This window comes from Sander vitreus, unplaced genomic scaffold, assembly GCF_031162955.1.
Source record: "Sander vitreus isolate 19-12246 unplaced genomic scaffold, sanVit1 ctg154_0, whole genome shotgun sequence".
NCBI lineage: Eukaryota > Metazoa > Chordata > Actinopteri > Perciformes > Percidae > Sander > Sander vitreus.
In genome coordinates, this window is record NW_027595402.1 from 17,979 (window position 1) to 35,346 (window position 17,368).

A 17,368-nucleotide genomic window follows, 5' to 3' on the forward strand; every position below is an offset into this window, starting at 1 on the left:
TATTTTACTGCAGCCTTTATCGTCTGCTCACACGAAACAACAAAACAGAGTTTCCCGTGAAGTTTTCAGGGTTTTTTTTTAGGGAAATGTAGACCTCTTCATGATGTCATGTTTGAAGATCCCGAGTCACTTTAAAAGTCATGAATCTAATGTTTGAACCAGGCTTGTTTCTCACCCTGCACTCTGACTTGTATTCGTGTATTTCGGTCCTGTCTCATAGGTTTGTATTCAGTGTGTACATAAAAGGAAGGAAATTTCCATTGTGACGACTAACAATCAAAAGTCACGAGGAAGTAATAATAGTACTATGTATTGTTTGTGTTGCTAAGAATAGGATCAGGACGTTCACGAACATTTCTCTCATCAGTTTCTGTCAACACGTAAATGATTAACTATAATTAAAGTCGACTTTTGACCTCACAGACGGACAGATACTCGACAACTGATACACAGAGACTTAGAGCCGCATGCCTTAGAAATGCTTATGTAAACAATATGAACACATGACGGCATGTCGAAAGAAGTCTCGAACACCCTCACAAATCTATGTTTAGTCTTGATGGCAGTTCAGTTCATTCAGCTGTATTATTTTCATTCTGTTGTGTCTACAACTCAGAGATTTTAAAGGGAACTATCTTACTTGAAAGAAAGCTAATCTCTGTTTCTAGTAGTATCTTCCTTTTCTTTTAACCCTAACTCTGCTGTAGAAGGGAATTAACATATACCATAATATGTTATAAGAAAAAGCTCATGGCTGTTGATATAATTCTAAGTCTTTGACTTTTTACTCTGAAAACACAGACCAATGATGCATCTGAGATAATTAATGAATGAATCTCGCGCCAATGTCTGACACTGAAAACTTTGAACTAAGGAACATCACATCTATCAAATCCTTCTCCAAATCCATAAAACATTGGTTACTGAATACAGAATAATGCGTTTGTCTTTATTGCTACAGTAGTGTCTCTGTGTGTGCTTATGTCTTGTTGATGCGTCCTAATGTGTGTCTATGCACTTTTACCTGTGTCTACTGTGTATGATACTTGTGATATGTTTTTCTCAGGCCATTAACCTGCCGGGAACTCCAGACTACAGACGTTTACTGTCTCTGCTTTCATGGGATTTATTTCACTTCAGTTTCAGCTTGTTTTATTGCACGGACACTGAACTTTCTGTTTCATTATATCCAGACGAAGAAACTGAGACGTCAGTGTTTTGGTCGACCGTTAAGTCTTCATTCCGTCGTCAATGAAGTGGCTCAGCTTTGTGAAAAAATTTCAGCCAGGCTGCTCAGAAGACAAACTCTTTAATAAACTTTGTAATTCTGTAAAAGCACACTGGACATCAAATCATAAAAATATACATTTCCACATGTTGAAAGCCTCCTGCATCTGACCGAGACGCTAAAGGAGACTTTGTGCATCAGTAACAAACGCCATAGGCCCCTGACCAAGCGTTGGTTTTTGACGTGCTGGAAGTGAGACTGTTGATGTTTCCTGTCAGGTGTTCTACCGGTTGTAGAGTAGAGTAGAAGGTATCTGCAGCGTCCACATCTGTCCAGGAGCATAGAATCACAATATTAGAATAATACAAACACTATAACATATGTCACTGTTCCCTGGAGGCCTTTCAGAAGCGGTGGCGTTGATTACGGATTAACAGATTAAAGATTATCTGTTTGCTTTGAAGCCTTAATATTTATTCTCCTGTGTTGATGTTTGTCTGTTTCCATGTGTTGTATCAGATTAATATAAATAGAAAATGGGTCAGTCTAATAACAGCAGTATGTGGAGAGTTAAAGTCTAGGTGGAGCTGTGATCTCGTGCCAACTGTTTAGTTGCTATTGTAACCATGGTGAGTTATGACGGAGCTAGATCACTATGTGAAGTAGGTGAGAGGGCAGGATTCCCTTTACAACGCACGCACATGGCTCTGAGAGAAGTTAAATTAAACAATCATAATACACAGTGGTAGAAATGACTCACGGGCAGCTGATAATCACACTGTGAGTGTGTTATGGTGTAAGATCACACACACACACACACACACACACACACACACATATATGCTAGGGCGAAATATCCACTGGGGATGACTTTTCAAAAACCTGTTTGTGCCCCCCCCTCCCCCACTTTTAAATTAGTTTGATATTATTTTATTTATAAGTCTCGGCTTTTGGCCCCTTTTTTAAGCAATAAAGAAAGACATCTTTTTCTTATACAAAGTTTAGAATACCAGCTGAGATCAGTTGCATTGTTTTTTTAACTAGGGCAGCAGTTTCCAGATATTACATTATGTGCTTACATAATTGCAAAAGGGTTCTCCAATGTTTTCTCAGTTAGCCTTTTAAAATGATATCAGATTAGTAAACAGAATGGGCCTTTGGAAACGTTGGATGAATGGTTGCTGATAATGGGCAATGTAGATATTGCATTAAAGATCAGCTGAGTGGAATGGAAATTTCTAAGTGACCCCAAACTTTTGACCGGTAGTGTGTGTGTGTGCGTGCGTGCGTGCGTGTGTGTGTATATATATATATATAGTCCTTAAGCAAGAGTTTAATAAGAGTGTTCTTTTGTTTACCTCTGACCCTGTTGGGCTGCACTTCCTGTGTGATGATAACGTCGGTGTACGAGACATCACGCTTCACTTTACCTGCAGAACAACACACTCACTGTTACACAGCGGCCGTATTTTAACATTTAAATAATATTCATTTCATGTTAATTCCAATAAAATGGAAAGGTTGCTGCTGAAAACTTTGTAAAATGGGTTTTTGTGCCTACTTGAGATTAGAAGCTTTTGGACAATAAAGCAAAGATGTAAATATGGAAACGGTAGAAATATTGTTCTGATTTCACCACCAAGGAGAAGATATATTTTTCTGTCAGCCATGTATGGAACAGCATGATGTTCTGTTTGAAAATCTTTTTAATATCCATAGTCATCAATTGGTTGAATAGAAAATCGTCAAATAACCTGAAATCCGACAGTTATTATCTGATGAATACAAACAATACGAAACATTGCTTTAAACTTAAAGGCCATTTTAAAGATCAGAATCTGTGGGACATGCAGACTTGTTAAAGATGGCTGACATCATGAAGTTGAATTAACCTGCACTTTACCGATTCATTCTTTAAGTTTTCTAGTCTTTTCTACCGTATGAAAAGAGATGCCATCATCATCAGCAAAAAAACTAACAGAAAAATAATTATTTTATGTGTTTTACAGGAAGAAAAGGGTTGGTCATGAACTAAACTTGTAAACCTGCTTGACGAACATGACTCTCCTACTGATGTCACTTAAGAACAAAAGATGTATCTGCTCTATTTAAAATGAATAGTAGGACCTCAAAGTATTGTAAGTTTGTTTTATCGTCCAGACTACAGTCAGAGTTACGTAGGTGGAGACACTCCCAGTTAAAATTAGATTTTTTGCTATCGCTTTTCAAACTACAGACATACATTCATGCAAAACATTTTCACGGTCAAGGTCCAATTACTGACTTTTCCTGAGGCTGCCCTGCATCTTGTGTCTTTTTCTCAGCAGAATGAATTAGCTCAGTTGTCATGTGTTTACATGTAGATTATAAACCAGAATATATATGGGTTAAGGCAATACCCCGGTTTCTCAAATGCCATGTAAACACTGACCTTACCCCGGCTAAAATCTGAGTTCTCATCCCCTGGTTAACAAACCTAGATAACTTCTTTAGTAGTCTTTATTGAGGACGTTTCATTTCCAGGATTTTTCTGGTTCCCTAATTTTCTGCCAGATGTCCATTACCTTCCTCTTTCTTTGCGTTGTAATTTTACAATACGACTATGGTTAACTGCTCCTCAGATCTCTGCAGGGTAAATCCAGACAGCTAGCTAGACTATCTGTCCAATCTGAGTTTTCTATTGCACGACTAAAACTACTTTTGAACGTATAAGTTCCACCAAAACGTGTTCCTTCCCAAGGCTATTTTGCAGAGGCACTGTGTCTACGTCCGGTCCTTAGTGCCGCCCAAGACGATTGTGATTGGTTTAAAGAAATGCCGATCAACCAGAGCACGTTTTTCTCCCATCCCGGATTGTTGTGTGGACTAGCCGGGCCTTCCTCCGCAGCGCTGTGGAGGAAGGTCTGGCAATGCGAGACTACTCCTTAAGTAACCGGGGTATTTGTGCATAACTGGAGTAAACTCAGGTTAGGTGTCTGCACATGCTCCGCTGCAGACCCAGTTGGAAGCAACAGCGCTAAAAACAACAGCAACAACACAAGGTTTAACCCTTTAAACCCACTCAGAACTAGCAACAAGACCCATTGCTGGACGAACCAGGAGACTTATTTCTCCCTGCTTTCCATGTTGTCCAACGGTCAACCGGAAGAACAAGCCTCATTACGTACTAGTTATACGTTGGCAGAGAGCAACCTATATTGGTGGCAAAAACAACAGCAACAACACAAGCTTTAAACCTTAAAACCCACTGAGGACATGTCCAAAATGTACAGCACTGAAAAACTGTCCATGTTGTCCCCGCTTTTCAAGTTGTTGTGATTTTGACAAAGGTCATCCGGAAGAAAAAGCCTTGTTGGCTGTACGTTGGCAGAGGTAGAGTTACTCCGGTAATTTTTCCCATTCTTCCCCGCTTATGTATACGGGAAGAACTGGCAGAACATGGTTATTCACTTAACCTGTTACTGTTGTGTATGTAAATGCACGTTTTGGTGAGTTGAAAACCAGGAAAAAGCTAGTAAGTGGACCTTAAGATGTATTTATTTATTTCATGTTTCCTAATTCAAGAATAAAGCTTCCAGGCTTGACAGAAGTATCGCTGAAACAGCAGGGTGCAAAATGTTATTTTGTTGACATTCAAACAGCCTGACCTTTGTGGCTTCTCCAGAGGCAGAGCAGCATCACCGAGACAAGAGCGACCAGCGCTAGGCCCACCACAGGAAGTAGAATGCGTGTGCAGAGGGAGTCAAGTGACTCAGGATGCCCTGCTTCAAAAACAGAAAGACCAAAGGTTGGCCTCAATGCAAAGGGGGAAAAAATATCTGTGTACGAGGCTGGCTTTATGCTATACACACACTGATTTATATCTACACTTATATTCAGGGTTTTCTCATGAACCATTTGTACATATAGCTAAGTAAAGCACTGTAACTCATGTATTCCACCTATTTTTTACTGTCAGCACCACATTAACTCCTAGGGTTTAAGAGCGCTGTCGTCAGTGTAGGGAGGAGGTCGGGGTGGATGTTTGGCTCCTAAAACACAGGGCTTTCAAGCAGGGGAACGGAGTTTGCTTTCCGGGGAAAACACAAGACTTTCACCCAGGTAATGGGTGATCGTGCCCCGGTATTACGACTTAAGGCAGGGATGTCAAACTCAACTTCACTTAGGGCCAGACTGGAAAATGAGAATAACGTCAAGGGCCAGACACGTATAGTTTATTGACATGCTTTAATGTATAAGAAAAAGTCAAATATGTTGACTGTATTATTGCATGTCTCATATAGCCTTCTCACTTACAGTTTGGGCTTCATAAAGCCCTAAAAAAAAGTCGGAAAATAGCTCCTTAGCCATCATAGAAAAAAGCGACAAAAACATCAGAGAAAGCACCAGAAAAAAAGTCTTAACTAGTCATTTTGGTGTCTAAACTAATTATAAAATAACATATTACTTACTTATAATTACTAAAATAATTTCGTATATCATACAAACCCATTCATGAGAATGCGTTGTTATATTACATTTTCAATCCTCTCATCTCAATTCTCCGGACAATGAGCTGCTCTATTATACAGGCTTTGTACTTATGAGCTGGTAGGTTAAACGCCGTTTGATGTCCTGCCCAAGTGATTCGGACGTTTGCATTCCCTAATGTCTAGATAATTTCAGGGTTGCAGTGCATGTATGAAAGGGCCATCAAGGACCTCTGACAGTCAGCCAGCTGTCTGGTGATTCTCCAGCTCCAGAGACGTTGCACTTGTAGAGTCCTTCGTCTGAATTTGAAACTCTGTGGATGGTCAGGTTTTTTGTAGAGCTGCTCCTGATGAGGCGGCCATCTTTATAGAAATCAGCTGTGAGGTTGAAGGAGGAAGTCGTCTTGGTTCTGCAGTGCAGAGTCACAGCGTCTCCGTTCATCACAGGAAGGACTGGACTCTCCAGGATCACACCACCAGCTGAATGACAGATGGCCAGAAAGACAAGAAGACAGTTTAAGATCTTTTGAAAAGGGCAAAACTCCAGCAACACTAGAATAAGGAAGCAAGGAAGGGTTAAACTGGGTGGGGTGGGGTGGGGTGGGGTGGGGTGGGGGGGTGGGAGCACTAAAAACGTTTGTGAAAGTGCCAAAAATCTAAATTAAAAACCTGCCAAAAATGTGAAAAAAAGCAACAAAAAACATTGAAAGAAAACGAGAAACAAAGCGAGAAAAACGTTGAAGGTGCTCAAGAGATGTTTTGTCTCTCATCCAAGAGACTTCTTCAGTTCTGACTGAACTATTTAACCTCTGTGAGGTTGTTAGATGATTTATACAGTGGTATAAACAGTCTTTACGGTCGTTGGAGACACCGGAGACAAAGTCTAAACAACCATTGTTGGCATTCTCACATGAGGCCAGATGTAAGTATTTGTTTAGTTTCCTGGGAAACATTAAAAGGACAATACATTCTCACTCCCATCCTGTAAAATATGAACGCTTGGTCAGGTGCCTTTGGCGTTGTTATTGATGCTTAAAGTCTCCTTTAGCGTCAGATCTAAACACGCTTTGTCTAAACGCGCTGGGCCGGGACTATTGGCGTCACTTTGGACGCAGTTAGGTTGAGGAAAAGGTCGTGGGTGGGCTTATAAAAGGTATGTTTCCGTGACACGCGGGACAAGAACGGGACAGTTGGGTTTAGGAAAAGAAGAACGGGACAGTTGGGTTTAGGAAAAGAAGAACGGGACAGTTGGGTTTAGGAAATGTGACACACGGGACACGAACACTGGTCTCCTGGGTGAACGCAGAATTTTGGCCTTTCATAGTACTCGCTACCGTTAATACCACGTCACCTTCAAGCACCGTGTAGCTGCTGCTCTGCCCGGTGCGTTCTACACACACACACACACACACTGAAGGGTGCTTTTTGCATCATATCTGACGCGTTTTTCTACCGTATAGACAAAACTGAAGAAGTCTCTCAGGTGAAAGACGAAACGTCTTCGGAGCATCTTTAACCAAGTCCAGTTGCCCTCGAGTTTAACACTTCCCTGGATAACTCCAGTATGACCTATAGATCACTGAGAAACTTGTGAAATGTATGTTCAGCCTCTCACAGGAGGATATATTGAGATTTTAAAAAGATTCTCCCCTATAGAACTACACCTTTGTTTAAACCCACCGCCAATCACGGTGATGTTGACGGTGTTGCTGCATTCTCCCACCGCAGACTCGCACCAGTACACGCCGGTGTCAAATGGGTAAAGTTCAGTGATGGAGCAGTCAGATTCATTCATTCTATCACAGGATTCATTTATGTTTGTGGATGTGTTCTTCTTAACTCTCCAGCCAGAAGAGTTTCCCGGCGGCCCACAGCTCAGTTTGACGGACTCGTACTGGAAGAACTGGGATCTGTTGGGAATGACACTCAGAGCGGCTGCAAGAAACAGACAGATCATGGTTCATTTAGATTGATTTTTTTCTTTCCTTAACATACACACTGTTGTGTGTCTGACAATCAATGGTACTGATAACTGAACTTGTGTTGCTGCTGGAATCCCTGCCGGGAAAAAAATGCTCCCAGAGGTCATTAGTTTCAAGTGCTCATATTATGCTCATTTTCAGGTTCATAATTGTATTTAGAGGTTATATCAGAATAGGTTTACATGGTTTCATTTTCAAAAAACACCATATATTTAGTTGTACTGCACATTGCTGCAGCTCCTCTTTTCACCCTGTGTGTTGAGCTCTCTGTTTTAGCTACAGAGTGAGGCATCGCACTTCTGTTCCATCTTTGTTGGGAGTCGCACATGCTCAGTAGCTAGTGCAGTACCTAGGTAAGGACTACTAGCCAGTCAGAAGCAGAGTATGAGGGCGTGCCCTGACAGTACCTAGGTAAGGACTACTAGCCAGTCAGAAGCAGAGTATGAGGGCGTGCCCTGACAGTACCTAGGTAAGGACTACTAGCCAGTCAGAAGCAGAGTATGAGGGCGTGCCCTGACAGTACCTAGGTAAGGACTACTAGCCAGTCACAAGCAGAGTATGAGGGCGTGCCCTGACAGTACCTTGGTAAGGACTACTAGCCAGTCAGAAGCAGAGTATGAGGGCATGCCAGGCTAGCAGCTAGGCGAGCATCATTATTTTTTTATTTATTATTTTACATTAGCGACGTACAATTGTGACCTATACGTTATATTCTCTGCTTTTAATGAAATATATTTTCTGCCACCGCTCAAGGCACCAATTAATAAAACGCTCCTGTAGGTTGAAATAGGAATAAACGACAGATATCATCTTGTGGTCTCATTTGTTGGAGAGTTAGATAAAGATAAAGTTTGAAGTAAACATGCAGGCAATCTTCTCCGATGTTTGGGCACTCAGCAATCCGCAAACCTTTTTTTTCACATCTTCTTGCTTCCTTCTTTCACTGCGGATGTTATTTTGAACAATACGTGTTATCTCTCATCTCTGCAGGCGTCAATTTCAAACACAACAGCAACAAATCTCTCGGCTGCCTTCACTGTCGGGGTCGGAGGGGAAGACGCCAAGATATTTCGTGAAGTTTATTCACGAAATATATATATTCAATTCTTATAAACACAGAGTGCTCTCCGCCTGTCTGCAAAGCAACGCTACAGTATGAAGGCCAAAAAACAAAAAAATTCAAAGAACCAAAGCTGATAGCTGTCTGCTAGCTGATAGCTGTCTGCTTCTGCTCCTGCATCGTTGTAAAAGTCGCCGCTGTCAGTGTGAAAACCACGATAAGAGAAACTAACACTTTAAAGATAACGCTGCATCTCGCAAATGCTCTCTGCACACACTTTACAGACACACACAGAGAGAGACACACACACACACGCATTCTGCAGACACTGAGAAAGATGAATATGCGTCTGTGAAGGGAAACAGGCGGTTTCTGTGATGCTCTGATGAGTCGTCTTCACGTTGCAGTTTGTTTTCTGATTAATGTGTGGTAACATGAAAGTTATTATTATGTCTTTAGTTATCAGTGCAAAAAGGTTCCCTGTGGTTTATATATTATTAAGATAATAAAAGATAGAAGTTTTACTAATTCCGAAGGGAAATTGTTGTGCAGCAAAGTAGGAAAGAGTGCAAATATACAAAAGACAATATGCATAATGCCCAAAAACATAAAGCAGGTTAACGGAGAGGATTATATCTATCTCAGGTTGCTTCTTGATGAGATGCACACAGATAAGCATGGGTAGTATTAGTAGGTTAGTCATTGCCGGAGTTGCGTAAGATCATTCGTGGTGATTATATAATCCCATTCAACCTTTATTTATACTCGAGAAATCATTGACATTTACAACGACGTCGAGACAAAAACAAAACATCACAGAAAAATAGAAAGACACTAAAACTTTCTGAATTGGAGAAATGATTTGATGACTAAATCAGGATAATAAGGACGCACAAGAATGCACAAGTTTGCAGGTTTAAAACCAGATTTCTTTAAAACCAGACTTAACCATTTCTTCTATTTTTAGTAGTAATAACCCTTGTGTTGTTTTGTCTCTTTTGGCGCCTTTAATGACGTTTAAATCTTCTTTTCCCTACCATGTATAAACACCACTAGCACCAACTCATTACTAGATTTGCACTTATTGTTGAAATTCATGGTCAATAAACCTCATTCATAGGAAATGATACCTAATTCTTGAGTTAAAAAAGCAGAAATTATGAATTTTGTAGACTAATATTAAAGGAAGGATAATCGCAGAAGGGTCAACATTCAGTCGAGATACCGTTTCTTTTCAAATGCTACAAAAAATTTAACCAAACACAAAATTCAATGAAAGTAGAGATCCTATCTTTTGTTGTACTTGCGAAGCGCCTTGTATGGAATCATCCATCCATGTTATTTTTGGGTAATCAAAATTAGGTAGTTAAAAAGAAACCCATATTTCTGATATCTCTTTTGTACTAATTGTATTCTGTCTCTTTACTACATCTCAGCAATGTTATAGATTGTCTATTTCATGTATATTGTGTGACTACCATACCACTTTCGCATATCCATCGACTTCCTAACAGCTCACTTTGTGCCGGCTTGAACTGCCTACGTTGTCTTGCACGCTTACACTTTTCTTGGCCAGGTCGCCGTTGTAAATGAGAACCTGTTCGGCCTACCTGGTTAAATAAAGGTTACATAAATATATATATATATATAAGCTTGACCCAAAGTCGACACAAGGGTTAAGTCAGGTTATTATGGAGATCTTGTTAACCCTAATCCTAGACACACAACACAGTTTTCAATCTAACGTTAAGATATTAACATTGAAATTGCTCAGAAACAAGGACGGAGTTAACCCTTGTGTTGTCTTCGGGTCAAATTTGACCCGTTTTCTAAATTTCTATTTTAGAAATATGGATTTCTTTTGAACTACCTAATTTTATTCACCCAAAAAAAAAAAATAACACAAACGGACGATTCCTTACAACGCCCCTTCGCAAGTACAACAAGAGATTGGATCTCTACTTATATTGAATTTTGGGTGTTTTTGTTCAAATTTGTAGCATTTGAAAAAGAAATTGAAATGTTTTTCGAAACAGTATCCTCTCTGAACTTCCATATAAATGAGGTTTATTGACCGTGAATTCCAAAAATAAGTGTAAAACTAATAAGAAGTTGGCGTGAGTGTTGTTTATACATGGTAGTCTAGTGAAAAGAAGCGTTCCAATGGCAAAAAAAAGTGCCAAAAGTGTTGAAAAACGGAACAAAAACGAGGACCTGCGTGCATGGTCCAATGGAAGACAACAAAAGGGTTAACTTTTTAGAACGAAAACACACTTTTATTAGGCCTAGTACTCACCAATGACGGTGCACAGTGTTGTTATCGCCATGCTGCTGCTAGACAGACTGACTGATGACTGACTGACTGGGGGGCTGTATCATAGCGTCATCACCATCTACCTCATACAGGCCTGCCTGTGTCAGGCCTGCCTGTGTCAGGCCACAGTTTCCTGCTGTTTTGTTCTTTAACATCTCAAATGTCAAACGTATATGAGCCTGGCCAGTGGCCTCCTTTCACTTTCCTGATGCCCTGATTTATTTATTTTTTTGTTCTTTTTGTGGTAATGAAAGTTTGAAACAACTGCGCTGTTTTTTGGAGAACACATACATACATCATCCGCGTACGGCTTTAACTCACGATTCAAACTCTCAAAAAAATACAAAATTAAGATACGTTTTTAGAGAAGCTTAAATGTGGCTGTTCTAAATAAATCCTGTTTTGTTTGAGGTTGGTAACCGAGTCTCAGTTTGATCAGAAGAAATAAACAAAAACTAACAGGAAGTGTTAGAAAACATCTGTTTGTCCCAAAGTAAACTGCTCAGACTGGAGAACAACTGCAGATTTAAGTGTTCAGTGTGTCTGCAGAACACACACACACACAGGAACTCACACACACACACTCTCTCACACACACACACACACACACACACACACACACAGAAACTCTCTTACACACACACACACACACACACACACACACACACACACACACACACACACACTCTCTTACACACACACACACACACACACACACACGTATTGGCAAAAGCAAAAAGTCAAACATTCTTTGTTCCAAGCTTCTAAACTATAAGGGTTTGCTGCTTTTAGTTGATTAATTATATTTTGGGTTTTAGATTGTTGGATAAAATAAATAATGTATAGATGTGACTTTAAGCTCTAAAAAGTAAGGCTTTAAGCAGATATTTCACCTTGTTGTAACACTAATAGAGCCGAGGATTAATCGGTTGTCAACTATCTATCTAATAAAGCGAGACGTATCTGTATGTACAGTATGTATGCAGGTCTAAACGGCAGGGTCAGGGTGATTCTAGGCCTTACTGACACAGAGTTACAGAGGCTAGAATGGAGGGGTTTTTTTCCGTCCAAGTCATACATCCGTAAAATGACTAAAACGCGCTGCTGTAAATACATTTAGGTGAGATACAGACAACACAAGACCAGAGCCACATGTCTCAGCTTACTACAGAAAATATTTGAAGTCACAAGACTCAAAAATGGATTTTATATAACAATAAATTCTACAGTTATGTCTAAGAACCCCTTTGTCTAGACACATCATGGTCTCTATTGAAAGCTAATACTCTGAGGTATCTTGCAAGATTGGATTTGATGTCAGTCATTTAGGCACAGCATTACATAAGCATAAAAACACAAAACCCATATTTTCCTTCTATTCCGCCCAAGAGATTTGATAGAAAAAATGGGCAAAGTGCACTGGCAAACTTTCTTTTATATATATATATATATATACATATAAATAAATATTAGAAAAGTGCAAAACTGAAAGCCCACCTCCACTAGTCTTACCCGGCGACAGAGCAGCAGGCCTGCTAGCTGGATAGTCCGGTACACTGTTGTTCAGCCATGTTTCCACAACAACAAAAAACACAGCAGTCTCTGAACTCGCGTTGGGCGTTTCGTTGAAGTTGGATGTAGTCCAGTTTGTTGTCTAATGAGAGGACACTTGCAAGCAGGATGGATGGAGCAGGTGGCCGGCTAGCGTTAGCTTTCCACCGGCTCCAACTCCTGCACACCGCTGTCGAGGTCCCTTTCCCCGGCTAGCGTCCCCCCCCTCCTATGGGCAGGTTGAAAACATGCGGAACTAGCTGGCTGTAGTCCACAGACTCTGGGCAAAAAAGATCTTCCGATGACGCAAATATCGCCGTTTTCCGTCATCGGAAGATTTGTTCCAGACCCACAATACAGAGATCTCTCGTCTCAGGGGGACACGAGACAGGGAAGCACGGTCATTCGAAAACACTACCGTGTTTCTACTGATACAAAGCTTAATGCTAAATCGGTGAAGTGTCCCTTGGGATGGCAGATGGCCTATAGTTTGTTGATAAACCCAACAGCTGATGGTCCAAATGATGGAAACACACAGATGAATGACACAAAAATAAACTATTTACATAAATATGTAGAAATGAGTCATCATAAATTGTTCAGGGTGTGCCATGCATTGTAACAGTCCCTGTTTATGGTGAAACACAGACACTTATCGCAGGAGGAGCATTTCACGGTGGTCCTCTGGTGGCAGTGGACACACCTCCTCCGACCTGCACTGCCGTCCTGGGAAAAATGTACGGGTTTGTGCGAGGCGCCTGGGGGAGCAGGAGGGGGTGGCTGTGGAGGGGCAGTGGTGGTAGACCCAGCCGCTTTCAGCTCTGTCACCAGGGTCTCGCGAAAGGCCTTCTGTGACATCACCTTCTCCTGCCTCGCAATGGCCATCTCCTTGTACAGGATGAAGGCGTTGACGATGGCAATGTCTATGAAGTGGAAGAGGAAAGACCGGTACCACTTCTTGGTCTTGTGTAGGATGGTGTAGTAGCCAATCAGGGCATCGGACAGGTCCACGCCACCCATGTTCCTGGGTAGAGAAACAAATATAGGAAAAGGAAGGTTTCATCGTGGCTTCATCGCGGGGGTTTGCAGCTTTTCGATAATGTTCACGTCGCGTAATTACGTCACTTCATAACGTTCCCAGTGGCGACAGGGGAAAACGGCTGCTCTTGTGTGTGTAAGTAAACGCAACATTTTTCAACTTTCTGCTAAGATATGTGGAACTTTTTTGCAACGAAAATTCGGGAAGTTATGAAATCATGCAAGCCCCGCATATTTTGCGCGGAAATCGGCAATTTATGCGGCGAAAGTGCGGCGTTGGCTGGGACTGACAAAGGCATTTTCTATGGGCCCCTCCCCGCATCCGCAGCTATTCATTCTAGCATTTTTTTTTGGGCCCTCCTGGGTACTCAGTCCGACGCCCCTGCATTGACACAATGTCAAAATTCAATTCAAAAGAGTTGAAATGATGAAAACGGTGTACATACTTGTTGTAGTCCTTGATGGCTGGTGGGATGGGGACGTCCTGCACAGACCACTGCCCATCTGCCCCCTTGACCCTTCTCTGGGTCGTGTCGTCTCCGTGGGCTGCGTGGATTGTGGAGCACATCAGCACATCTCTGGTGTCCTTCCACTGAACGAACACCACGGGCCCCTCGCGGATCCAGCGGATGGTGCCCCGGGGAGCCTGCCTCTCAAGCCCGCCTGGCCTGTCTTTGGGGAACCCAACTTGATGTTGGCGAATGGTACCACAGGCCCAGATCTTCTTTGCCAGCAAATCGCGAAAGAGAGCTGGGCTGGTGTAAAAGTTATCCACAAATAACTTATACCCGGTACCCAGCACCGGTGTATTTACGAGCCGCGTTACGATGTCGTAACTGAACCCCTTCACAATCGGTGACCCTTTTCCTTCGTACACAAAGAAGTCCCAGGTGTAACCGTTGGTGGAGTCCGCCAGCACAAACAGCTTATAACCCCACTTCACAGGCTTATTTTTCATGTACTGGCGGAGTCGATTGCGGGCTTTGGATGCGACCATCCTCTCGTCAATGGCGATACACTGGTGGGGGTGGTAATTTGCCATGCATACCTGCCTAACCTCATTGTACACTGGCTTAATTTTGCAAAGCCTGTCGTACCCGGCAGTGCCTCTCTTTAGGTCGTTGGCAGCGTCGTCGTCAGGGTCACTGATGTGGATGGCGCGCGAGACGGCTTTGAACCTGCGCCCTGACATCACACTTGATGGGAAAGAAAAGGTGTACAGCTCAGATCTCCTCCAATAGTCAGTGATGTCCGGCGTATCGATTATTCCCATGTAAATAATCATGGCCAAGTACGACATCATGTCTGGCATGGTGATCCTCTGAAAGGTTTCTGGATGGTCAGCTTCTCCAAACTTGTTTGAATTATTCAAAACGGTCTGAAGTATGTGAGTCGACATAAATAACTGAAATAATTGTAAAACTGAGTATTGTGAAGCACCCGCGAGCTGGCCACCGGGTGTGCGTGCTGGCTGGAAGGATGGCTGTTCAGGAGTGATGTCATCCACATCAGTGCCTTGCCACGCACCTTCAGGTGCAGAACTCTGCTCTGGAGGGCTTCTTCCTCCTGCTCTCCCCCTCCCCTGTCTTGCAGGCGGTGTGGAGATAGAGGGTTGGGATTCCAGCTCCTCCTCTTCTTCTTCTTCTTCTTCTTCTTCTTCTTCCTCTTCTTCCTCCTCCTCCACCTCCTCCTCTTCCTCCACAACAGGAGACCTTGGGGTCCTCCTGGGCTTCTTTGCCTCCGGCTGCCAATCTGGGTCAGACTTCTCTGGCTCTCTGAAACAGAAATACAATGATTATTAGCTCATTCTCCACACACACACACACACACACACACACACACACACACAGACATATATACACACACATATACACACACACACACACACACACACACACACACACACACACACACACACACACACACACACACACAGACACACACAGACACACACACACACGCACGCACGCACGCACGCGCTTCGGCAGCAGCAGCCCTCCCCCTTGTTTACATTCTCAGAGCGACATCGGTCTTCACACATAATAACTACTCAAATTATGTCCGTAATAAATACTTTCTGATCAAATAATCAGCATGTAACGCAGGCTATGTACTCACAGATCCGGATCAGGGTCCCTTCCTTTGAGAAAATCCTCCTCGGCTGCAGAGTCCCCAGAGAACTCGCTTGATGAAGAGGACAAGGACAACTCCTCTTCATCGGCTAGTTCGAGCAATAAAGCAGCCGCCTGCTCCACTGTAAACATGTTCTCCCCCACGGACATGTTCGCAAAAGTCGACAAACGCTAAATAACTCAGCAAACTCGCAACTGAAAGTTCACTCTCTGCAGCCAACGTGTGCTCATTCTTTCTTTTCTACGTTTAATGGCGGATCGCAACCAACTTGTTTAGGTGTATACCGCCACCTACTGTACCGGAGTGTGTAATATCAAGGCTTTAGTACTTCAGGTGACATTTTAATAATAATAATAAAATGTTTTAAAAAATTAGAAAAAATAAAAATAAATTAAAAAAATAAAAATAAAAAATAAATAAAAAAAATAAAAAAAAGAAATAAAAAAAATAAGAAATAAAAATAAAAAATAAATAAAAATAAAAATAATAAAAAATAAAATAAAACTAGACCTTAGTGCACTATATTCTCTTATATAGTCCAGTGTCTGTTAAACATTTGAAAAGAACAACGTGTTCCCCTCCCGCTTGACCCTATACTTCTAAAATACTTTTCAGAGATACTTCTTCCAAAGCCAATTTTCTCGCAATTCTCAGAGTAGATCTTGTCTTTGACGGTCATCATTTCTACAAGAAATCAAAATGTCGCACAGTACTGTCTCAGGTTCCAGTGGAGTTGCATATGAAGTGGTTCGGGGGTCCTTCTGTAAAGTCATTTTTTTGGGGGGGTTACAATTCTACAAGACAGGCCAAGCAATCGGCCCGTTTCAACGGGCACTGGACTAGTTCAATTAATCGCCAATAACTATTTTGATAATCGGTTTGAGTCCTTTTTTTAATGAAAAAACAGAAAAACCTTCTCTGATGTCAGCTTGTTAAATGTGAATATGTCATGAGTCATTTTGTATTTATAAGTTGTAGTAGAATGCGGATTTACCTTAAAATACCCCCCTCCAGAAACTCTGGGCGTCACTTTGGTTTGACATGTGCTGGGTACAATGATGCATTTATTTATTTTTCTTTCTCTCTCTCGCGCAGTTAATGTTTTGAAAGACGCTGTCCTGAAGCTTACTGATGTAAATGAATAAAAATGTATACAAAAATGAAGCAACTTTTTGTTTTTCTGGGTCAACATTTAAAATGAAATCTTTTTGGTCAACGTTTATTGGTCGTCTTTTTCGACACATTTTTCGCTTTCCCCCCTGATGTTTTTGGCACTTTTTCCAGCGTTTTTTTTTCTTTTTCTCACTTTTATCCAAGTTTTCTTTTTGACACTTTTTCAGATGTTTTTGATGATTTTTTTCAATGTTCTTTTATCATTATTTTTTTTATTGAATACAACATCCAAAAGCAATGAAAGTAGGCCATAATTGACTTTACTAATTGTATAGAACCATCCACGTAGTTGTTGTTTTTTTTCTTCTTTTTTAACAATTTGGTTGAAAGAAACCCAGTTTTCTGATACAGAAACTTTTTGAAAATGGGTCAAATTTGACCCGAGGACAACAGGAACAGGAGGTTAACGTTAACGAACCT

General features: G+C 41.5%; 1 protein-coding gene across 1 annotated transcript; it reads right to left on the reverse strand.

The window, feature by feature from the left end:
* Nucleotides 1-1,290: 1,290 nt before the first annotated feature.
* On the reverse strand, nt 1,291-11,675 carry LOC144513225 (uncharacterized). Its single transcript, XM_078244228.1, has 6 exons — nt 11,036-11,675; nt 7,378-7,632; nt 5,929-6,177; nt 4,876-4,992; nt 2,587-2,658; nt 1,291-1,556 (listed from the first exon to the last, which is right to left on the reverse strand). Exons 1-6 carry the CDS (start codon nt 11,064-11,066, stop codon nt 1,426-1,428), a joined length of 855 nt encoding a protein of 284 aa, XP_078100354.1. The 5' UTR covers nt 11,067-11,675; the 3' UTR covers nt 1,291-1,425.
* Between the last annotated feature and the right edge of the window lie 5,693 nt (nt 11,676-17,368).

Coding starts and splice junctions, on each gene's coding strand:
- LOC144513225 (XM_078244228.1), bottom strand. CDS start 11,066: ATGGCGATAACAACACTGTGCACCGTCATTG. Junction 6,178..7,377: donor CAACATCACCGTGATTGGCG/GTGGGTTTAAAC, acceptor TCTGTCATTCAG/CTGGTGGTGTGATCCTGGAG. Junction 2,659..4,875: donor CCTCTGGAGAAGCCACAAAG/GTCAGGCTGTTT, acceptor GTTGTTCTGCAG/GTAAAGTGAAGCGTGATGTC.